The 24,495-nt window shown below is 42.4% G+C and overlaps 1 protein-coding gene across 1 annotated transcript in view; it reads left to right on the top strand.

Annotated features, from left to right (window-relative positions):
- Positions 1-420: 420 nt before the first annotated feature.
- Positions 421-24,495, top strand: part of mrs2 (magnesium transporter MRS2) — a 36,309-nt gene continuing 12,234 nt past the window's right edge. Inside the window, exons 1-9 of the mRNA XM_085988941.1 lie at positions 421-1,036; positions 5,624-5,697; positions 5,774-5,810; positions 7,986-8,098; positions 9,186-9,359; positions 13,927-14,057; positions 15,928-16,044; positions 17,823-17,975; positions 22,208-22,325. Coding sequence (XP_085845067.1) covers positions 817-1,036; positions 5,624-5,697; positions 5,774-5,810; positions 7,986-8,098; positions 9,186-9,359; positions 13,927-14,057; positions 15,928-16,044; positions 17,823-17,975; positions 22,208-22,325 — 1,137 coding nt within the window. The 5' untranslated portion in view covers positions 421-816. The remainder of the gene's footprint in view (positions 1,037-5,623; positions 5,698-5,773; positions 5,811-7,985; positions 8,099-9,185; positions 9,360-13,926; positions 14,058-15,927; positions 16,045-17,822; positions 17,976-22,207; positions 22,326-24,495) is intronic.

Consider the following 24,495-nt stretch of genomic DNA (forward strand, 5'->3'; position numbering starts at 1 on the left):
CTTTCCTGTGTTCTGGCCAATATTTATCACTCAACCAACACCTAAAAACAGATTATTTGGTCATTATCACATTGCTGTTTGTGGGACCTTGCTGTGGGCAAATTGGTTGGAGCGTCTCCTACATTACAATATAGTGACTGCACTTCAAAAGTAAAGCGCTTTGGGACATCCTGAGGTTGTGAAAGGTGCTATATAAATGCAAGTCTTTCTTTTATATATGCAAGTTATTACTTTCTTCTAAATAGACAATTGTATTTATTCAATTTATTTCCCCTTAAACCAAAATTGAACGAGTCTATCAGCAAGTGAAACTTGATAATTTCCTTTTATCACTGATAGTGTTTTTGTCAGAAGGACGAGGTGCGCGCACATCACCAGCCGGCACCCGGGAGACACTTCAAATGTTGCGCATGCGGGTGCAATCCCCGCCCCTCGACCGCGCTTGCGTATATTGACAGGGTTGGTTTTCCGGCGTATGTTGGTCACCGGTTTCTGCAACAGAATTGTTACTCTGTTGCTGAAGGATACGTTCTATTTTAGAATTCCACTCGGGACGTTCGAACCCTCGCAACTTCCCAGAAGCAGTAATTTCAGTCTTTCTGACAGCCAGCCTTTATTCGTATTTGAAAAAGTTACTTTAAGAGGTCACTTAGTTGAGATATTTGGGTCCTCTGCTGTTGGCGTTTTCTTCCGGGAGAGGACGCTCAGTCCTCGGCCTGAAATTCCCAGATCTCCGCACTTGACTGCTGAAGGGATCATTTATTGGGTCTCAGTTGTTCGTTGGCTGTGAGGGAATTTCAAACAAGAAATTGATGAATGGAGGTTTGTGGACTGACCAGGTTGTTGCTGCGAGCTTTTAAAGAGAGAGCTGGATTCACTCTTAAAGCCATTCCTTTTAAATTAGCATATTTTAAATACGGTTCCACCTGTAGGATTTCAAAACACTATCAATGTGAAAGAAATATTTCAGCACTTCATACGTGTGCGGTACGAATTCAACCCCAACTCCTCCTCCAGCTCAGGTCAAGCAGGCACTGTGAGTATTTGTTTCGGACACACACGTTTAACGGAGCAATGCTCGCAAGCTACTTTATTTGCACCGTAATTTATCACGGTAGTAAATGCAGGAAAGTGCAGTTACATGATGCTGGACTAGATACCATGGCTGCATTTTTTGATGTGGCTGCTACTTTGAAACCAAATGTTGCTTCCTAATAATGGGGCAGAAATTCGGGTCGGGGGCTTGCCGCGCGTGCAAGCCCCCGATCTGCACTTACGCGACGCGCCGGCCGTTGAGCTTCAGGGACGCCTGGAATTCCTGTTTTAAAATGTTGACTCCCGGGCAGCGTCTGACGTCACGCCGCCCAGGCGTGCAGTCAGCGCGAAGCCTGGAGCGCGCAGTGCAAGTGAGACACGCCCCTTGAGGTCTCATTTTAAAAGGACACGCCCCCAATGTTTCTCACAAGCTGCAAAGCATTTTTACATGTAGAGCAGCATTTTAAATAGGTTTTTGGTATTTTTAAGAAGCTTTTGGTAACTTTTATAAACTTTTAAAAACGTTTACATTATTTTGAAGAATCTGAAGTAGTTTTAAACAGAATTAAAGCGATTTAAAGACTTTTAAAAGCCCTGAAAGCAGTTTTTTCATTCCATTTATTTAATTAGCAACGTCGTCGTCGTACGTGTCTTCACACTGTTCCCTTTGGGGAACTGTATGAAGTGGTGGAAGGATTTCTGGCCGTGATTAACGCTCCTTCCGTGACCGTAACCATCTTTGTACCAGCCATTAGGGTGGTTAGTCCTATGGCGGGAGGGTTTTACGGGCTCCCACAACCTATACAAGGGGGGGAGGGCCACCCACACCCACACACGCAAATATCCCACTGGATGTCTACCCAGAATTTAGAGCCGGAGCTCCGACTCCACTTGCCGGGACTGTCTGGAGCGGGGTTAGAAACCCTACGCCGTGTGGCCCAGCGGCGGGGATCCTACCGCTACGCCAAAGGCCCACTCGGATTAGCAACGTGAAATGGCTGGAATGAGCACAATTCACGGCATTAAAAGAACTCACAATTGAACTGATGATGACCTCAGCAATCTCCTCAACGAGGTGGAGGCGCAGCGCCTGCTCATCATTGGTAATGAGAAGTCCAAGGCACCGCAAAAAGGACAGATGATAGCTTGGTCTTTCAAGTGGCAGCATAGGGCTCCAGTCACGGGGAGGGAAAAGGCGCAGGAAACGTATGGGTGTCACCTTTTGCGCGAAGTGGGCCTTTTGCGTAGCGGTAAGCATCCCCGCCGCTGGGCCAGAAGGAGTAGGGTTTCGAGCCCCGCTCCAGACAGTCCCGGCAAGTGGAGTCGGAGCTCCAACTATAAATTCTGGGTGGACATCCAGCGGGATACTTGCGGGTGTGGGTGGCCCCCCCCCCTCAGATGGGTTGTGGGAGCCCGTAAAACCCTCACGCCATAGGACTAACCACCCTAATGGCTGGTATGAAGATGGTTATGGTCACGGAAGGAGCGTTAACGTGGCCAGAAATCCTTCCACCACTTCATACAGTTCCCGAAAGGGAGCAGTGTGAGGATACGTACGACGAAGACCTCTTGCGCAATGCACCTCCTTGGACCCTCAGTCACAGATGCGAGGGGGCAAATCGTGCAATTGTTAAATTTTTCATTTTATTGACATGTAAAATGTTGGCCCAGTAATTCCGTTTCAAACGCGTGAGTACGGTCGGGGTACTCGCGTGTCTGGCCGGAGGAAATGCCGGTTTTCAGCATGCACAGCGCATGCGGGGAAAACCGGCATTTCCTGTCCTCCGAACGAAGGGGTTCAGAGGCAGAACGCGTGCGACTGCACAGGCAGCGCGTGCACAGTAAAATTCGCCGGTTTCATTCATGCTTTCAGTGAGGTTAAGTCCTTACAACTTACACATGAAAAAAGCATGAGTACAGTTGCTCCAGAGGCTGCGGAGGAAGATATATTTTATCGTGGAGCTTCTGAAAGGCAATATTTTTGTTTGGGAAAGGGAGGAAAGTTATTTTAAGAAATGCTGAGGTAAGTTTTAAAGTTTATTTTTGTTTTTTAAAACGGGTTTTCAGTACTGTAGGTAGAAGGAGCAATTGTGGCTATGTGAATTGAATTTGCTGTGTTTATTAAATGTGAAAATGACTCCAACATTTTTAAGAGAAACTTTTCATCAGTAATATATTCTTTTAAGTAATTATGTATGTATGTCTGTATATATTCCTTTGCGTATATGTATGTAATATATATGCCTTTACTTATGTGTATGAATGTATGTAATTAATTATGACTTTCAGAGAAAGTAACTTATTGGAAAATCATAATTAAATACATACATTCATACACACAAGTAAAGGAATATATACATATACGTAAAGGAATATATACGGACATACATACATAATTACTTAAAAGAATATATTACTGATGAACAGTTTCTTAAAAATGTTGGAAATGTTACATTACTCATTTTAGAACAGTCATTTTCACATTTAATAAACACAGCAAATTCAATTCACACAGCCACAATTGCTCCTTCTACCTACAGTACTGAAAACCCGTTTTTAAAAAAAAAAAAAAAAAAATTAAACTTTAAAACTTACCTCATCATTTCTTAAAATAACTTTCCTCCCTTTCCCAAACAAAAATATTGCCTTTCAGAAGCTCCACGATAAAATATATCTTCCTCCGCAGCCTCTGGAGCAACTTTACTCATGCTTTTTTCATGTGTAAGTTGTCAGGACTTACCCTCACTGAATCCATGAATGAAATCGACGAAGTTCACTGCGCACGCGCTGCCTGTGCAGTCGCACGCGCTGTGCCTCTGAACCCCTTCGTTCAGAGGACAGGAAATGCCGGTTTTCCCCGCATGCGCTGTGCATGCTGAAAACCGGCATTTCCTCCGGCCAGACGCGAGTACCCCGACCGTACTCACGCGTTTGGAACGGAATTACTGGGCCAATCAACTGTAAATTAATTTCTGATAATCTTCGATTGATTATCAGAATCCTACAGCCCACAAGGAGGCATTCGGTCCAGCGTGCATGTGTCGGCTCTTTGAAAAAGCTATACAATTTGTCCCACTCCCCTGCTCTTTCCCCAAAGCCTTGCAAATTTTCCAATTTCAAGTTTATGTCCAATTTCCTTTTTGAAAGTTACTATTGAATCCACTTCCACGACTCTCTTTCAGGTAGTGCATTCCATTATGTATCATTCTCAAGGATTGTGCCACAGTCAAAAGCAGCATCCCACTTGTCAGCATCTTCCATGACATCTTCTGCTAGAAAGCACTTTTAAGCATAAGAAACTAAATGACTGTTTCATAAACTCCAAATTACTTTTTTTTAAAAGAGGGGTTGGGCATTATTGAAGAAACAATGTTGACTTCATGCAACAACTTGTATTTGTATAGAACCTTTTAACATAGTAAAATGGTCCCATGTTGCTTCACATAGAGAATGGACCAAGTGGTGTGGAAATTAGGAGAGGTTGGAAGAGGGAGGTTTTGAAAGGTGGGGCGGGAAGTAGCAAGGCAAACTGATTTAAGGAGGGAATTTGAGGGTAGTATCTAGATGACGGGTGGTATTACTTCTGAAGTGAAGCAATAGTTTGTATCTCATTATATCAATCTTAAAAAATAAACATGACTGCATATAGGAACAGGAGTAGGCCATTCAATTAGATCATGACTGATCTGCACCTCAACGCCATTTGTTTTTGCTCCATATTTCTTGATACCCTTACCTAACAAAAATCTATCACTCAGTCTTGAAAGCTCCAATTGGCACCGTCCACAGCCTTTTGAGGGCAAGAATGTTGAATGTGTGTTCTTATGAGCCAAATGTGACCGCTCAGTGATAAGTACTGAGCAAAGCTTGAGAAATTTATCCTTGTCCTCATTTATTGGATTATTTTCTCCTATGCGCCATTCCTAACACAAGCTTTTGGTAACTTATGCTCCATTTGAAGTCATGTTTAAGCACATGAAGTGCGGTGGGTCTGACACACTGTGGGCGCATTTTGCATCATCTGCTATGCTAGAATGGGTTCAATTTAGTATGAGATGGTAGAAAGAAAGAAATAATTTGCATTTATACACTGCCTTTCATGATCTCAAGATATTTCAAAATGCTTCACTAGATTTTTGAAATCTAGTCACTATTGTAATGTAAGGAAACATGGCAGCCAATCTGCACACAGCAAGCACCCACAAACCGCAATAAGATTAAGTGACAAGATAAACTGTTTTTAGTGATATTGAAAACCAACGGGATTAGGCTGGAAAGTCTGGACCTTAGTTTCAGCATCGAGCACCCCAGGTCACGCAGTATAAGCCCAACAACTTGCTTAAATCCCCAACCTCAGAAAGGCCCTTGTCTTGACATTCCTATTTTCTGCACCAACCATCTTTATGACCTTTAATGACTTATGGGTATTATGAGTAGTTCTGTGCTGAGAACTCAGTGTCACCATAAGCCTCATCTCTGTTGTATGACTTTGTGATTCTATATTTAGTAACAAATCAACATGAGAAAGATTACACTTGTTTATGTGGAAAACAAGTCTTTAATATTTTCATCTTTCAAATTTCTTCAGTGAATGGACGACGATACCACAGTACCGACCCCTCACAAGCTACTCTCGTCAGTGTGGTTCCAGTGTTTTCTGTAGTAAGTGCAGTCTGTATTTTTTTTTTAATTTAAAGAAAATATGCGTATACCACATTAAAAATGGATTTTCTTTCAGATGAAATATGACAAGGCTGGGAATGTAAGCTTCTTTGGTAAGTTTGCTTTTAATCATTTTATGAATATAATAATTGTTGGGAAGAAATTTTTGTATCAATTTTATAAATCTATTTTAAGGTCAATCCCCATTGTGGTGCCCATCACTCATTGTGCAATCATAGACTGACTTTCTTCACAATTGCCTACCTTGTGGCTCACTGAAAGAAGCAAGTGGGTAGTTCTCATTTAATTTTAACTCCTGTCATCATGTCACCACAGATCGTGCAGGCTGGCCTGTTTCAACAACAACAACTTGTATTTATATAACGCCTTTAATATCCTACGGTGCTTCACAGAGAAGTAATCGGGCAAAAATGGGCACCAAACCGAAGAAGGAAATATTGGGGGCATAACCAAAACCTTGGTCAAAGAGGTGGGTTTTAAGGAGGGGAGAGAGGAAGAGGGACTTAGAGAGGGGACTACAGAGTTTGGGACCTAACCGCCTGAAGGCACGGCTTCCAAGGGTGGGGGCAAAGGTAGTGTAACATGGTGAAATTGGTAATAACGATTCTGGATGTTTGACTAGCAGTTTAGGTGGCAGAAGGAATCTGGTTATCATCAAATTCAGTGGCACCACCTCTAGTATAACAAGAGAGAACTACAATTGTTTTTCTTAAAAGTTGTCATAGATGACAACCTTTCCCATTTATTACATAAAGTTGTGAGGGAATAAGCCATATTTCGGAAAGATACACCATAATATGAACAGAATTCTGATATTAATACATGATATACTGGGTTTAAAAATCTAAAACCTCAGACACAAGCTATAAACAGAAATACAGGCTTCTGAGATAAAGATCAGTTGTATAACAAAGTTGTAAAACACCACAAGCTTTGAAATGGGAATTAGTTAAATATACTAAAACAATGCCCCTATTGAAGCAAACCATTGGTGCTTCCGAAAGGTCTATGGTTTGCAACCAACACAATGAAAATGCCCAGTTTAAAGTGTTAAGAACGAACACGTTGAACAGAAACACAAACATTAAAAGAGGCACGTGCCTTTGAAAAGATGACATCAAGTAAAAGAAACATCTGCTGGTCAAATAGTTTTTGTTAAACTTGGAAGACAGGAAACACGATTAAATATGCAACCAATTGAGATAGCTAGAAATGCATGAAACATTCTGGTCAAAGTGTCTTTAATTTATACATAGTAAATATGATACCAACAAGAACACTTTGAAGATATGACTTCAATAGATACACCAAACAATTACATTGTGTTTGTATTGAACTTGGAGCAGTAAGGAGACTCAACAGCTACTAAAAACCAGTAAAGCCAATATTAAGAATTGAATGAAAGAATTTTGTAAGAATGGCATCAAACAGAAACCATAACTGTCATATTGTTTTTATGATGGTTTTTGAAACACCTAAAGGTAGAGACATAATTATGCATGCAATAGTTGAATTGACATTAAGATAGAAAGCATTCAAAAGAGAGACTGAATAAGGCAATTAGCTGACATCAGCAGAGAACTTCAAAGAATAAACCACTGCAAAAAGGGTATAAAAATAAGAGCTTTTCAAACAAAGTCAGAACTCGCTGAACAGGCAAGCATTTCTCAACTTCACAGGCACGCTGTAAGTTTTTAACTTTGAGTCTCGGGTAATCAAAGTAATTGATTTTGGTGGATATTCTGGATTTAGAAATAAGTAAGAAATGTAGAAATGTAACGAAGTAAAGATTTGAGAATAAGGATCTCTGAGAAATAAGAAAAGTAAGCTATTTGTATTTTGAATTAATGTTGCGACTGATTCAACAGCTGTTAACTGAATGTCGGCTCTTAAATAAAACTATATATTTTTAGAATTGTCTCAGAATATTTCTGTACAAACTCGCAAACCCAATTTCTGTACACTCTTTTGTAAGGAGTTGCAGAATTCTAGACCCTCATAATATCCGGAAGGTTACAGTCTAGTTAAACTTATTAAAAGTGCTATCTGGAGGACGGTAATATCTTCAGTCGTTCCTTTCCTTTAGGGAGAGATAGCCTGAACCTTTAGACCCATATAAGCGTCTTATGGAATTCAGCTATCTCCAACTTAAGTTGAAGGTGAACGTCTGGGGAATACGCCTGATCTGGGTTAGCCCGAGACAGGGCTAGGACTTGTAATTATCCCTTCAAAGTGATTCAATGCTTATATCACCTTTTCCACTCTAGAACGAAAGAAGACTGAACTATACCAGGAACTTGGTCTTCAAGCTCGAGATTTACGATTTCAGCATTTAACAAGCATTAATACAAGGAATAATTGCATCATCCTAAGGATGGAGGTAAGAAGGCACTTCAGTCAAGCTTTCAGGTTCTCTATTGATTCAGTGTAGAAAATGTGTCCACAGTCAATGAATAACTTTTGAAGTGCAGTCACTGTTATCAGAGGCCCCACAGAACATTGGGACGTCCTGAGGATGTGATTAGGGCCCTATTGAAATGCAAGTTATTTCTTTTTAACTCCAAATATACCACCACCTATCTGCAGCAACACAATGATGTGTTCACGTGCCTGCTCAGAACATGGGTGTCCCAGAACCCGTCAAGCCTGGCAACGTGACAATCAGCGAATTAAATGAACGACCGTTTAATCTGTTTTTGGTAGTGTTAAATGAGGGAGAAATGTTGACCAGGACACCAGAAGAACTCCCTGCTCCTCTTCACCTAGTGCCATAGGGTGTTTTACATTCACCCGTGTCACCAGAGCAGGACCAAAAAAACATTATACACTGCTCTTGGAACCATTTTTTAGATCTTCAGGAAGCAGTTGCTGTTGACGAGCATGTTTCGTGATTCGATATCCCATGTAAAATCCCTACCAAGTGTAAATATTTGAGTGCTCTGCGAATCCGGTATGAAAAAAGACCTTGCTGTGGTCAGAACTGAGGGACTGTGATACACAAGCCCCTTAAAATAGAAATACCTGGGATAATTGGAAAGCCAGGTACACCCCAATGCCTTTGCTATTCAGGTGATATTAGCATATTAGAACTATTTTTGTTTGACAGAAACCTAGATCTGGGCTTCTATTAATTGACCTTCATCTGTCTGAACAGAGTGTGTATTTTCTGTACTTTGCAGAAACAGCTAAAATAAATCAGAACTAATCCTCTGTAAACTGCTTCTGGTAATACAACAAAAATCCAGTACAGACAAAAATAAGTTTTTGCCACAGTTAGATTAAACTGAGTATAAAGCTCTCTGTGAATTAATTCAACCCGGACAAGCTTTAATTTTTTTTCTGATTTTCAAGGAACCAAAGGTAACACCAGTTCACACCGAGTCAGAAAGCTCTGGAAAAATCATGGAAAAGGAAAGACTTGCATTTCATGAGAGGAGTTGTACATTTTTTTTTCTCCTTTTTGACAGATTCTAAAGGCTGTAATTACTCCGGACTATCTTCTTATCCTGGATTATCGTCAATCAAATCTGGAGCACTGGCTTTTGAAGGACCTGGCATCACAATTAGCCGGCGATGGACAACTGGTCACGTACTCTTTGCCTTTTGAATTCCGGGCCATAGAAGCAATACTTCAGCACAGGGTTAGTGAAATGAGAATTATTTATATTGCGAAAAGAATAAAAATGAATGCATATCAATATTGCTTGGCAATGTATTGGATTCCTGTCCCAAAAAACAGCAAGCAGTATGGTTGGGAAAATAAAAAATGTTTTAGAAAGCAAAATCTTTAATTATTTGTGTTTATTCAAAGCTAAGTACATTTGTTTCACTGCATGGCTACATTTACTCGAATGAGTCATTTGGCTCCCAGAGTGTTGTAGTAATGTATTGTGGTTGATGGGGGAACTATAGTCATGTATGATAGCAAAATACTGCGGATGCTGGAAATCCGAAATAACAACAGAAAACGCTGGAAAAACTCAGCAGGCCAGGCAACATCCGTGGAGAGAGAAACAGAGTTGACATTTCAGGTCGAAGACCCTTCGTCAGAACTGAGAAAAAAGCAGGAAATGAAACAGATAAAAAGGCAAGTTTGGGGGCTGGGAAATGGGGGAGGGGATGAAAGAGCAAAAGGGAAGGTCTGAGAAGTGAAGAGACATTGAGAGATATTCAAGGCAAGACAAGATGGTAATAGGACAGGTAAAGAAACCAAGGATGGCTCTAGATGAAGTGTGAAATGTGCTTTGTAGCCATAACTAAAGTTGCAGTTCCAATTTCTTCCTGTAGATCAGCCATGACAATAGTGAAATGTGAATTAACCACGTGACTGTTTTCTGTGGCACTGGGTCGGTGGTTTTTTAAACAGAAGTGACTTCCTGTTGCACTTGCTTCCTGTCACGCATTAGCTGTCAAACCTAAGATGTCACACTTTGTCATATTTTTAGACTCACTGTTGGCAAATCCGTGGGAGGTTTGCTAGTAGTGGTATGAAAATGATACGTCTAGTCTGCAGTTCCTAGCCATCTAATTCGGCTGCCTGTCTGTCACGCATCATTTAATGCACATTTCTGTCATGCTTACAAATTTGTCCCAAATCAAATCAAATTTCTTCCACTTGATTATCTGATACACAGATGTATTAACTGTGATTCAAATTTATTGAGCGATCATAAATCAGACAGTTATCTAGAGAGATAACCAGAAGGTTTATCTCCTCCAGTGACGTATTTCGTTAGAATTCCAGAACAATTATTCTTTACAGACAGATAGTTAGAATTTGAAGACAATGATTGTTAAAAGAATTGTTGTTTGTCTTTCCTGATGTTATAACATGGTTTCTGAGCTGCCCTTTCCAAAAAAAACAAAGTGGAATTAAATTCTGAAAGCTTTTCACGTACAAGACTTCACAATGTCAAAGGCTAATTACAGGCAGCTTTACATCGTATATATTTTCAGGTAAAAAAAAGCTTTTAATGCAGCCATGTGGGGAAGACAAAACAAGAAGGAAAGCTTGAAACTTTTGAGTGAAAATTTTTCAGATGAAAACTATTATGGACAACCAGAGCGCTGTCAAATGGTAGGATCCACACCCAAGTCCCAGCAATCCCAGGGATCATTCCGCTTCTAATAGTGACAATGCTAAACAGCGGAAGCAGCATGCTATAGACAGGGCTAAGTGATCCCACAATCAACGGATCAAATCAAAGCTCTGCAGTCCTGCCACATCCAGTCATGAATGGTGGTGGACCATTAAATAGCTAACGGGAGGAGGAGGCTCCATGAATATCCCCATCCTCAATGATGGTGGAGCCCAGCACGCGAGTGCAAAAGACTAGGCTGAAGCGTTTGCAACCATCTTCAGCCAGAAGTGCCAAGTGGATGATCCACATCGGCCTCCTCCTGAGGTCTCCACCATCGCAGAAGCCAGTCTTCAGCGAATTCGATTCACTCCACATGATATCAAGAAACAACTGAGCATACTGGATACAGCAAAGGCTATGGGCCCTGACAACATCCCAGCTGTCGTACTGAAGACTTGTGCTCCAGAACTAGCCGTACCTCTAGCCAAGCTGTTCCAGTACAGCTACAACACTGGCATCTATCCGACAATGTGGAAAACTGCCCAGGTATATCCTGTCCACAAAAAGCAGGACAAATCCAATCCAGCCAATTACTGCCCCATCAGTCTACTCTCAATCATCAGCAAAGTGATAGAAGGTGTCATCGACAGTGCTATCAAGCAGCACTTACTCACCAATAACCTGCTCACTGATGCCCAGTTTGGGTTCCACCAAGACCACTCCGCTCCTGACCTCATTACAGCCTTGGTCCAAACATGGACAAAAGAGCTGAATTTCAAAGGTGAGGCAAGAGTGACTGCCCTTGACATCAAGGCAGCATTTGACCGAGTGTGACATCAAGGAGCCCTAGTAAAACTGAAGTCAATGGGAATCGGGGGGGAAAACGCTCCACCCGCTGGAGTCATACCTAGCACAAAGGAAGATGGTTGTGGTCAAACTTCACTGCAGGAGTTCCTCAGGGCAGTGTCCGAGGCCCAACCATTTCAGCAGCTTCATCAATGACTTTCCCTCCAACATAAGGTCAGAAATGGGGATGTTTGCTGATGACTGCACAGTGTTCAGTGCCATTCACAACTCCTCAGATAATGAAGCAGTCCATGCCCGCATGCAACAAGACCTGGACGACATTCAGGCTTAGGTTGATAAGTGGCAGGTAACATTTGCGCCAGGCAACGACTATCTCCAACAAGCGAGAGTCTAACCACCGCCCCTTGACATTCAACGGCATTACCATCGCCGAATCCCCCACCATCAACATCCTGGGGGGGGGGTCCACCATTGACCAGAAACTTAACTGGACCAGCCACATAAACATTCACTCCCTCCACCACCGGCGTACCGTGACTGCAGTGTGTACCATCTACAAGATGCACTGCAGCAACTCGCCAAGGCTTCTTTGGCAGCACCTCCCAAACCCGCAACCTCTTCCACCTAGAAGGACAAGGGCAGCAGGCGCATGGGAATACCACCACCTCCAAGTTCCCCTCCAAGTCACACACCATACCGCTGATCTTTCATCGTCACTGGGTCAAAATCCTGGAGCAGAAAAGACACTCTTGCTCTTACAGAATGCATTACCCAACTTACCATAAACAATATTACATGAGAACTGATAATATAAAAATGGTATATCTAGCATATGTCACATTTCTCCTTTTTCTGTCTATCTCACCAAATATTACTGAATTTCTATGTCACAGTTCAGAAGAAAGTATATAAAGAATCAAAATCAGTCATTTGTCATGAACTAAAATGTCCCTCAACTCTAAGGGGGGAAAAAAACACTCTTCTGACCTGTAGCCTGGATATCAATAAACTGAATTAATACGCCCAGTGTTTTCTTAACAGCAATTCAACTTTGTGTCCTTAAAAGTACTCAGTTGCATTTGAGCAGCAGGATAATACATTGTATTACATGATATGCCTCCATCCTCAAAACAGCACATCACCCAACTCACCACAAGCAACAGCACAGCAGATCCACTAATATATAAAACCTCAACTTTAACTCTGCCCCTCCCTCAACGTATAAGTATGAATATTTTCCTTTCACGCACAAGGTGTTTTTTTTGCCTTTCTGAGGCCGATTGTGATCCCCTTAATGCTGTGGATCCACATTTACTAGATTGACATTGTACAAGCTCATTCCAGTTGGGACTCTTGGAACTGCCCAGCTGTGGACAATCGTACTCCCATCATTTTAGGTTGGATTTTAACCCAGATCCAATGGGTGAAAGGACCATGTTCTAATCCACAGCCTTCAGCTACAATTCAAGCTTTATCTCCATTTATATACATACAAACATACGAATTAGGAGCAGGAGTAAGCCACTCGGCCCCTCGAGCCTGCTCCACCATTCAATAAGATCGTGGCTGATCTGATTACTCCACATTCCCGCCTGTCCCTGATAACCTTTTATCCCCTTGTTTATCAAGAATCTATCTACCTCTGCCTTAAAAATATTCAAAGTCTCTGCTTCCACCGCCCTCTGAGGAAGAGAGTTCCAAAGACTCACGACCCTTTGTGAGAATTTTTTTTTCCTCATCTCTGTCTTAAATGGGCGACCCCTTATTTTTAAACAGTGACCCCTAGTTTGAGATTCTCCTACAAGAGGAAACATCCTTTCCACATCCACCCTGTCAAGACCCCTCAGGATCTTATATATTTCAATCAATATTTTTGAGGCCCGACTTTTGTATAACATTTCATTGTCGAACACTTGTCACGGGGGGCACGGTGGCATAGTGGTTAGCACTGTTGCCTCACAGCGCCAGGGACCCGGGTTCAAATCTGGCCTCGGGCGACTGTCTGTGTGGAGATTGCACATTCTCCCTGTGTCTGCGTGGGTTTCCTCCGGGTGCTCCGGTTTCCTCCCACAGTCCAAAGATGTGCAGGTTAGGTTGATTTGGCTATGATAAATTGACCCTTAGTGTTAGGGGATTAAATACGTGGGGTTACGGGGATAGGGTGGGATATGTGTCGGTGCAGGCTCGATGGGCCGAAATGGCCTCTATCTGCACTGTAGATTCTGTGATTCTGTGAAATGTTCACTCAATAGCAATAGAAATTCAGCACAGAGTGTGTGTCCATTTTACTTAAAGATAATCTCTTTTACATTGTCTCCAGATTAGTACTCTGCAAGCAAGACTAAATGAGTTACAACCTCAGATACTAGAGACATTAGAAGCCCTGGTGGACCCCAAACATTTGTCAATTGATCGAAGCAAACTACACGTCTTACTTCAAAACAGCAAAAAGTAAGAGTAAACCGACATTTAACTAATGTGTTACAATTTGGGTTTTTTCCCAACACTTTCTTTATGCTCACAACTACAAAACGGTTTCCAATGACAGACCTGTACCTCTTATACATTTGGTGCACAGAGTAAATGGTTAGCTTATTACAGGATTAACAATTTCCCTTCTACTGAATTATTCTGCCCTAAGAGATGTACCGGACACCTACCGTACTCTTGATATCTTCCAAAAACACAACTTCAGGTTCCACATATAAGTTGATGACACCCAGCTCTCCCTCACCACCACCTCTCTCGACCCCTCCACTCTCTCTCATTTGTCACATTGCTTGTCCGACATCCTGTACTGGATGAGCAGAAATTTCCTCCAACTAAATATTGGGAAGACCGAAGCCATTGTCTTTGGTCCCACCACAAGGCCTGTACCCTAGCCACCCACTCCACCCCTCTCCCTGGCAACTGTCTGAGGCTGAACCAGACCGTTCGCAACCTTGGTGCCGTATTTGACCCCGAGATAATCTTCCAATCACATATCCGCTCCATCACCAAGGACGCCTACTTTCACCTCCGTAACATCGCCCGACTCCGACCTGCCTCAGCTCATCTATTGCTGAAATCCTCATCTGCGCCTTTCTTACCTCTAGACTTGACTACTCCAATGCTGTCCTGGCCAGACTCCCATCTTCCACCCTACATAAACTTGGGCTCATCTAAAACTCTGCTGCCCACGTCCTAACTCTCTCCGAGTCCCGTTCACCCATCACCCCTGTGCTCGCTGACTTACGTTGGCTCCCGATCTGGCAACGCCTCGATTTTAAAATTCTCATCCTTGTTTTCAAATCCCCCCATGGCCTCGCCCCTCCCTATCTAACTTCCTCCAGCCCTACAACCCTCCGAGATCTCTGCGCTCCTCCAATTCTGACCTCTTGCACATCCCCGATTTTAATCGCTCAACCATTGACGGCTTCAGCTGTCTAGGCTCTAAGCTCTGGAATTCCAAGTTCCACTATATCCTTACTGCAGTGCAGAATTAAATCCCTTTTAATGTTTCAGGCTTCAACTTGGTGGAATGCATTTTAAATGCACTATACTAGGCCTAGCTAGAAATTTATATGTAAAGACTTAACATGGAAATATCTATCACTTCCATAGCAAAATGTAGTAACCTTCCCCTGGTGAACAGCAGTTACAATTGTAAAGTTGTACAATGCCCAGTGGTAAGAATATATAACATGTAGGTTATGACCACCCCCATTCTTTAATAAGTATAAAGACCTGTTACTCACCAAGCTTATTTAGGATGGAGTTACACAAGGTAGCTCCCTAGCTACAATCCTAAAGTGTTGCAACTTCCAGTGGGAGATGAGCTGAACGCTTATCTTTAGTGTGCATAGTATGAACTGCATTTTGGAATTTGGCAGATCCCATTGAAGGGTTTAAACTTTTATGGTGTAATCGTAGAACGATATTCCAACCCAAGTAACTTCAGGGAGAGAATGGTTAAGGGGAGAAAATCAAATGCAAGACTTTTAATCCGGGATGGGGAGAGGGAGGGAACTATCTTTCTGTAATCAATATAGATTGTTTTAAATATTTACCTTTTCTATCTGTTAATTACATTTGTTTGTACACCCATGTAATCTGTTAACTAGCACTGCAGCACCTCCACTGGCAGGAGAGTATAACTACAGCGTGACGGTTACATAGGCAGTTCCCTTTCTAAATTCCTATGTCCACATTTATAATGAAAAGTTGCCTGGAAGTGTGTGCAGACGCAAGTCTTTTAATATATAGACGTGTTAAATGAATATGTAGTGTGTAGCTTGGGATGCATTTATGTAAGAATGTTTACATCTGCTTTATTTCATAGCCTGTCTGAATTGGAGACGGATATAAAGGTCTTCAAGGAGACATTACTGGAGATTCTAGATGAAGAGAAACTGATAGAAGAGCTTTGTCTCACCAAATGGAATGAGCAACATGTTTTGTATGTGTACGGCTTTACTTGTTTTTACTTGTGCTAAAAGTCTCTTGTGCAGGGCTGCTTTTGACTTGGCGTAGAGCAATTAAGATAATGCAGCCAACAGTTTTATCTTGTTGAGAACATCGGTGGCCTTTTTTGAACTAAATGGAAATTCTATGTGTGGTTTATTATTTGGGGATAGGGGAAATGTGTCGAACTGCAAACAAAAAAAAAGTTAAATTTTATAAAAAGATTACTTAATTTTATTTTTGTAAGTATGGAAACTTTTGCATATGCATACAGGACTGGATTCTGCTGTGTTTATCCTCCTTATTGAGTAGTTATGTGGTGGCACTCATTGTCTAGGCTCACACATGAAGGTGAGGGGAGACAGTGACCAGCTTATTGGGGATAAATGCCGTTTGATCCATATGCTTTGTTATCGACATTTCAGTGTTGATGAAATTTGGATATGAATTCTAAATTAAAGCTGAACTTTTGAGTGCTTGTTTCTACAAGTCTAGCACTCTTGGGTCAGATAAATGTTTGGTGTATATTCAGAGCTCTCCTGCTTTGCCATGACAGTACATTTAGCCCTTTCTCCAAGGCATGCTCTCTAGTAAACATCAGTGTTTAATTTTCCACATTTTTAGTCACGATGATATCCAAGTAAGATGGCAATATAGAAGCAGCTCCAGCAACAACTGAAGACAATTTGATGTTGTGAATTCCTTGCCTTTGGGAACTGGATTGCGAAGAATCAAACTGAGCTTAAGGCTTGACCCCATGTAGGCTGAAATCTTTCTTGGGCTGAATTCAAATCCCAGGACGCAGAGATGAAAGGGCAGCACATCTTGCAAAATTTGCTGGCCATCAAAACATGATCTTGCAGATAATATTTCCCCATAGAACCGTATCCTACCTCCGGATAAGTCAGGAGGGGGATAAGTAATCTGCAGGTGCTCGTGCTGTGAAGAGTGCATGTTTTGAGAGGTATGAAATGAATAAGTACAGGTAGACTATCCTTTATCCGAAAACCTCGGGACCAGCCGAGTTTCGGATAAAGGAGAATTTCGGATTTCGGAAGGTGGGTCGGCGGGGGTCCGCGGGGGCGGGGGGTCGCGCGCACGACTTACGCTGACGCTCAGCGTAAGTCAGTCGGGGTCGTCGGGGCCGGCGGGGTCCGCGGGGGGGTCGGCGGTTGTCGGGGCCGGCGGGGTCCGCGGGGGGGTCGGCGGTTGTCGTTGTCGGGGCTGGCGGGGTCCGCGGGGGGGATCGGCGGTTGTCGGGGCTGGCGGGGTCCGCGGGGGGGATCGGCGGTTGTCGGGGCCGGGGGGGTCGGCGGTTGTCGGGGCTGGCGGGGTCCGCGGGGGGGTCGGCGGTTGTCGGGGCCGGCGGGGTCCGCGGGGGGGGGTCGGCGGGGTCCGCGGGGGGGGTCGGCGGTTGTCGGGGGGGGTTGGCGGGGTCGGCGGGGGGTCGTGCGCACGACTTACCCTTTATCCGAACTTCCGAAACCGGAACCCTCTAAAAACCGAAGGTTTTTTCGTTCGTACGCACGACTTACGCTGAACGAAAAAACCTTCGGTTTTTAGAGGGTTTCGGTTTTCGGAAGTCCGGATAAAGGGTAGTCTACCTGTACTGACTGGGTATATTTGAAGAGAATTATGTTTATTGAACTGTCTGCCAATTGCTGTTGTTTGAGATCTGTCTCAAATAGAAGTGACCATAGAATGTTTGCAGTACTTGAATTCAAGCACCTGTGCTGTGTTGATGGGAATTGTTGATAGTGCCTTTGTTTGCAGTGACCAGAGTAATACAGGAATTGATCCTGCAGAAGAGATGGAACTGCTTCTTGAAAGTTATTACCGACAGGCTGAAGACCTAGCCAATGCAGCGCGAGAGCTGAAAGTGTTAATAGATGACTCTGAGAGCATCATTTTTATCAACTTAGACAGGTTGGTTAATGTCACCAACTCTACCCTGATTATGAATGAAGCAAGTGCGCACACAATATTATTTATTTGACTGTATTGCCCTCATTATTGATTAAACAATCAGTGCAGAAGAACTTTTATCAACACTATGTTTTCTTATAATAGATTTTCTTTCTAAACTGACACCCGAATTGAAATTGTTACAAACCACAAGAAGTTTCATACAGAAAATTTAATAGGAAATTGTAATTAAAGTAGCCACCATTTTGAAAGGATTTGGATGACATTTTTATTTAACTTTTATTAAAAAAAATTTTTTTTTAAATTGTAGTCTTTTTGAAGGCAAATACGATGTTTTGAATCTTCAGTATTTTAGCCAGAGTGTTGCAATTTGTAGATGTGTGTATGTAAAATGCAACAACCAGTTAGGAAATCGATGGCTAGCATTGTGTGTGGCTACCTAAATGTCATGGGATAAAAGAAATATAAGATGCATCTAAATTTCATAGATAGCAGTTCAGTAACTATTAAGAACATAAGAATTAGGAGCAGGACTAGGCCATACAGCCCCTCAAGCCTGCTCTGCTTTCAATAAGATCATGGCTGATCTTCGATCTCAACTCTACTTTTCCTGCCCGATCCCCATATCCCTTGATTCCCCATGAGTCCAAAAATCTATCTCAGCCTTGAATAAACTCAACGATTCAACATTCACGGTCCTTTATGGTAGAGAATTCCAAAGATTCACAACCCTCCGAGTGAAGAAATTCTTGCTCATCTCAGTCTTAAATGGCCGACCTCTTATCCTAAGACTATGCCCCCTAGTTCTAGACTCTCCAGCCTGGGGAAATAACCTCTCAGCATTTACCGTCAATTCCCCTCAGAATTTTGTATGTTTCAATGAGATCACCTCTCATTTTTCTAAACTCCAGAGAGTATAGGCTCAATCTCTCCTCATAGGAGAACCCTCTCATCCCAGGAATCAATCTAGCGAACCTTCATTGCACTGCCTTGAAGGCAAGTATATCCTTCCTCGGATAAGGAGACCAAAACAGTGCACAGTACTCCAGGCGTGGTCTCGCCAAAGCCCTGTACAATTGTAGCAAGACTTCCTTACTCTTGTACTCCAACCCCATTGCAATAAAGGCCAACATGCCATTTGCCTTCCTAATTGCTTGCTATACCTGCATGCTAACTGTGTTTCCTGTATGAGGACACCTAAATCTCTCTGAACGCCAACATTTGAAAGTTTCTCACCATTTAAAAAATATTCTGTTTTTCTAGTCTTCCTACCAAAGTGAATAACCTCACATTTCCCCACATTTTACTCCATTTGCCACCTTATGGCCCACTCGCTTAACCTGTCTATATCCCTTTTCAGGCTCTTTGTGTCCTCTTCACAGCTTACTTTCCCACCTAGCTTTGTATCGTCAGCAAACTTGGATACATTGCACTCGCCCTTCATCTAAGGCATTGATATAGATTGTAAATAGCTGAGGCCCAAGCACTGATCCTTGCAGCACTAGTTACAGCCTTCCAACCTGAAAATGACCGGTTTATCCCTACTCTCTGTTTTCTGTTCATTAACCAATCCCCTATCCATGTTAATTATATTACCCCCAACCCCATGAGCCCTTATCTTGCGTAACAACCTTTTATGCGGCACCTTATCGAATGCCTTTCAAAATTCCAAATATACTACATCCACTGGCTCCCCTTTATCTACCCTGCTAGTTACATTCTCAAACAACTCTAATAAATTTGTTAAACATGATTCCCCTTTCATAAAACCATGTTGGCTCTGCCTAATCATATATATAGAAACAGTAAAACTACCAAAAGGTAACGAACTGCTATTTGGTACTATTAATTGTTCTTTTAATAATCATTTGACTATAGCATAATGAGTGGTTGGTAATGTTGTGCTTGTTACTTTCATACACAAACAAGATTCAAGATATATACTTAAAGTTTAAAATTTTCAGATCTATGGGGAAAGAGCAGGAGAGTAGGACGAATTGGATAGTTCTTTCAAAGAAGCATGATGGGCCAAATGGGCTCCTTTTGTGCTGTATGGTTCTATGAAACTGGCACCTATCATACTTGTATTCCATAAGAAGAATTTAATTATTATTAAGCATCTTTGAAAACAAAAACAATCCCATTTAGTTGGTCTCTAGGATTTCTGGTGATTCTGTTGTAGAAAATGTACATAAGTTTCACTTGGAGATTTGGTCTTTCTTAAAGAAAGTTCTTTGGAGCCTTGAGATGTTTTGAAAATTTACCCCCAAATTCCTAATGATTTGGTTGCAAAGATGGCATAGTTGGGAAATCTGTGATTTGATGAGATGTATATTAAGCTGAATGTTTTTTTTACAAAACAAGGTTTGAGGAAGAAGTGCAGTGCATCAGTGCTGGTAACTGTATTGTCCATGCAAAGACATTGTGATATGCTGATGATTCTTATATTCCCATTTACGCCTCCTCTAGACTCATCTTTTGCTCCGTTACTTGTCCCATTACCATCTCTTTCGCCTTGCATCATCATCCCTTTTGTCATTTAATCCCTCCTATCTTCCATCCTTCACAGACCTTCCCTTTTGTTCTTTCCTCCGCTCCCACCTTTCCCCGCCTCTGTACTTGCTTAAAACCTGTTACATCTCTATCCTTTTCCAGTTCTGATGAAAGGTCATTGACCTGAAAGATTAATTCTGTTTCTCTCTCCACAGATGCTGCCTGACCTGCTGAGTATTTCCAGCATTTTCTGTTTTTAGTTCAGATTTCCAGCATCTGCAGTATTTTGTTTTTTTGATATGTAGCCCAGTACTGTGCTCCATTATTACCGTTATAACTGCCTATTATTGTCTGTATCTGTCCACTCGTTTTGTGTCCTTTTGTTTATTTAATTCAAATCTGTAACTTGAGTCCCTTGCCCGAGTAGCTGATCTTCACTGTGGACCCAGAGAGAGAGTGTCGACAGATAAACTTTACACCGAAGCATAATCCAATCCTTAATCAACATCCACCCACACATGCATTCCAGAAAGTGGTCTCACAATATTGATTGGGAACATTTTCACCACCTTCATGTTTGTTTCCCAAGCCTGTTGTAACCTCTTTATTTGTGAGTTCCTTCTCTAAACAGTAGCGAGCACTTACTCATGTTATCAGCTATCACCTGCACACCTTCTTCATTAAATCTGGTATGGTTCCTTGTGTGCACTCCCTTACTTCCTCTTGAAATAGTGCACTTTACACGGGTCTTGGTTTTAAAATTCTCATCTTTTTGTTTAAATCTTTCCATGCCTTTGCCCCTTCCTATCTCTGTAACCTTCTCCAGCCCTACTACCCCTGTTGAACTCCTTATTCCTTTAATTCTAGCCTCTTTTACATCCCCCTTCCGTTCCGTTCCGTGTGCCTTTAGCCACATAGGCCTCATGCTCTGGAATTTGCTCCCTATTCTTCTCCTCCTTTACGACCCTCCTCTAACCAAGCTTTTGGTCCCCCTCTTTCCCCCCCCCCCCCCCCACAAATCTCTCCTCCTCGCCTCTTTTTCCCTTCTGTGAAGTGCCTTGGGACTTTTTTCTATTATTATAGGCGCTATATAAATATAAGTTGTTTTTTTCTAAACAACTCTTTAGTTAGTGAAGTATCCTTAGAAATCGGACTGACAGGATATATACGGGACTCCATGACTAACCTCACATGGGGTCCCCAATATCCTAAGCCCAGAAACTGGAGTTTCCCTAGATGTTCAAATTGTGTCTAACCTGATAACAAGGGTGCAATGCAAATGTTGTCTATTGAAGGTTGTTTTCTCTATTCAGTGGCTACAAACTTGATCCTAGCTCTGCATATACTAGAGAGCATTTGCTTGTTCATATGAAGAAATAAGGGTGAAGAAGCAGATTCACGGCTAGAAAAATAGTAACTTGCTGTTATCGGGGATTTGGTAAAGAGTTTAGTATAAGAGGAATGATGTGTCCGTCCATTCTTCCTTGGAAAATCACCAATTATACTCATTTAAGCCTTGTGAATAACAAATACAGATTTTATTTTTTATTCACGCTAAGTTGTTAGAGCACTAATGGTGCTTGTGTGTAGAATTTACTTTCAAAATATTGCATAGTTAAATTGAAAAGTAATATTTAAAAGTACTCTTGTAGACGTGTTGCCCTTTGTGTTGTTTTACTATAGAACATACTCCTACGGGAATTAGTGGGTGTACACTAATTAACTTTGATTTTCTGCAGCCACCGTAATGTGATGATGCGTTTGAACCTCCAACTGACGATGGGAACGTTTTCAGTTTCCCTCTTTGGAATTCTGGGAGTTGCCTTTGGTATGAATTTGGAATCCTCCTTTGAAGAGGTGAGAGCGATTTAATGTACAGTCTCAGCAGCTGACATCACACATGAGCTGGGGCCACACTCAATGTTCCCCCGAAGGTGTGCGGCCACGCACCAATCGGGAGGACCCGCGCACCACTCAACAGCTGCTGCTGCTGGAAGATACTACGCATGCGGCAAAGTTAAAGAGACCGCACACTTAGATCACAAATTAGAGGGAACATTGGTCACAATGCCATTACCTCGCCAGGCTACTTTTCATTGACCCTGAGGTTGCAGGAACAGTAATCAGCTGAAATCATTACAGGCCGCCTTTGCTCGAGGTACACCTGTTGTTGCAATGCGACTTGTTTGTTGGTGAGAAATTGCAAGTAGATTGGATTGGAAAGGATTGAGCTGCAGGTTGAGTGTGGGTTTATAACGTTATGTGACTTACCATTGCAGTCACCTATATTACAATGCCACTTGCCGGCATGATGGGTACTATGTGGAATGTTGCGACCCATCCAATGGTTTTAATATATAATAGATGTTTTGCCTCTGCAAATAGGCGTTTTTCAGTTTCCCTCTTTGGAATTCTGGGAGTGGCCTTTGGTAGGAAAAAAAAAGCGTAGTTACAGAGACAAAACATAATGATAAAAGATTCTTCCAGTACTACAGTGGAAAGAGGTCAGTCAGAGAAAAGATGAGATCCATTAATAATGCTAATGTAGTCAACTGTGGATGAACACCAAATAGTTAATATATTCTGTATGATTTCTTCCTCAAGTATTCACAAGCAAAGGTTGAACAACATGCCCTTCCCCAGCCAGAGATAACCAAAGCAAATTTAATGAATCATAGAACCTTACAGCACAGAATGAGGCCATTTGGCCCATCGTGCCTGTGCCGGCTCTTTGAAAGAGCTATTCAATTAGTCCTACTAGCCCGCTCTTTTCCCACAGCCTTGTAGTTTTTTTCCATTTCAAGTATATATCCAATTCCCTTATGAAAGTTACCCTTTCAGGCAGTGCATTCCAGATAATAACATGCTGTGTAAAAAAAAAAAAAAAAATTCTCCTCATTTCCTCTCTGGTTCTTTTGCCAATTACTTTTATTATAAACAAGATGGAAGTCCTAGACAGGTTAAAAAGACTTCTGTTACTTTTCTGTTTCACTGGTAACTCTCTTTTGGATATGTCTCTGTACCCTTCTGCTTGTTTCTCTGTTTTTCTTTGTGTTTGGGATAGGTGATGGGTGGTTTGGAAGGGAGCAGCGACGGGTGTAAGAAAATGTGACGCACAGTCCTCAGCGGCTTACTTCACGTGCCCACCCCCGCCCTCATGATGTGCCCATCTTGCTTCCCCGCTCACCTATCCCATCACTTCTCATACCCCTTCAGCTTGCCATTAACTCCTCCACTTCCTACCAACCCTTCGCTTCTATTGCTGCCCGATTGAACTATCTACGGAACCCCGGTTTCCTCCCCTCCCCTTGCTCCCTTGTTGCTTCCTGTCTCATTCACTCCTCTAACCACGCACTGCAGCCTCCAATTTCACCTGACCCATCACCTTCCATTGTCTACACAGCCTCTCTTCCACCCCTTAGCATCTCCTCTCCCCCACAAATATATCTAATTCTGCCACCACTCTATCTACTCTCGTCCACCCATCATACCCCACTATTGTCCTAGGAACCCTAACCCTTCTTTACAATGCCTAGGCAGCCAGAGGCCACTTCATTCTCACCCTCTATTGCTTACTGTTTCTGCCATCATCTCCACCCATTTCCTATCGTCCCACCAATGTTTCCACTCACTTCTAACCCACTGTAACCCCCATTGTCCAGACCCTAATTGTCTTTATTGTTCCTACAGTGTCCTCTTGTCAGTACTCTCCTTGCCCCATGCTCTCTATCCCACGGCCCGTATTGCCTGTATACATTCTGTCCAATGACCTATTGCCCAAACCAGCCTAAAAGGAAAGCCTCGGGCCTGTTGATGCCCACATGTTCTTGCTCACCGGTTGGCCCGTACCCAGTCCCCTTCCCTGACCCATGTGATGCCCCACAACAACCTCAAAGGAAAGCCTCCTTGCACTCGCCCACTCCCTTAATGACCGAGTCTCCCATAGAAGCTTATGGGGAAAGCCTCCTCCCTCCCTCACCTGCCTGTGCTTCGCCCCACTCCTATTACAAAAATAATCACACAGTGC

Source organism: Somniosus microcephalus, chromosome 5 (assembly GCF_052327205.1).
Source record: "Somniosus microcephalus isolate GS21.2 chromosome 5, FLI_Smic_1.0, whole genome shotgun sequence".
Taxonomy (NCBI): Eukaryota; Metazoa; Chordata; class Chondrichthyes; order Squaliformes; family Somniosidae; genus Somniosus; species Somniosus microcephalus.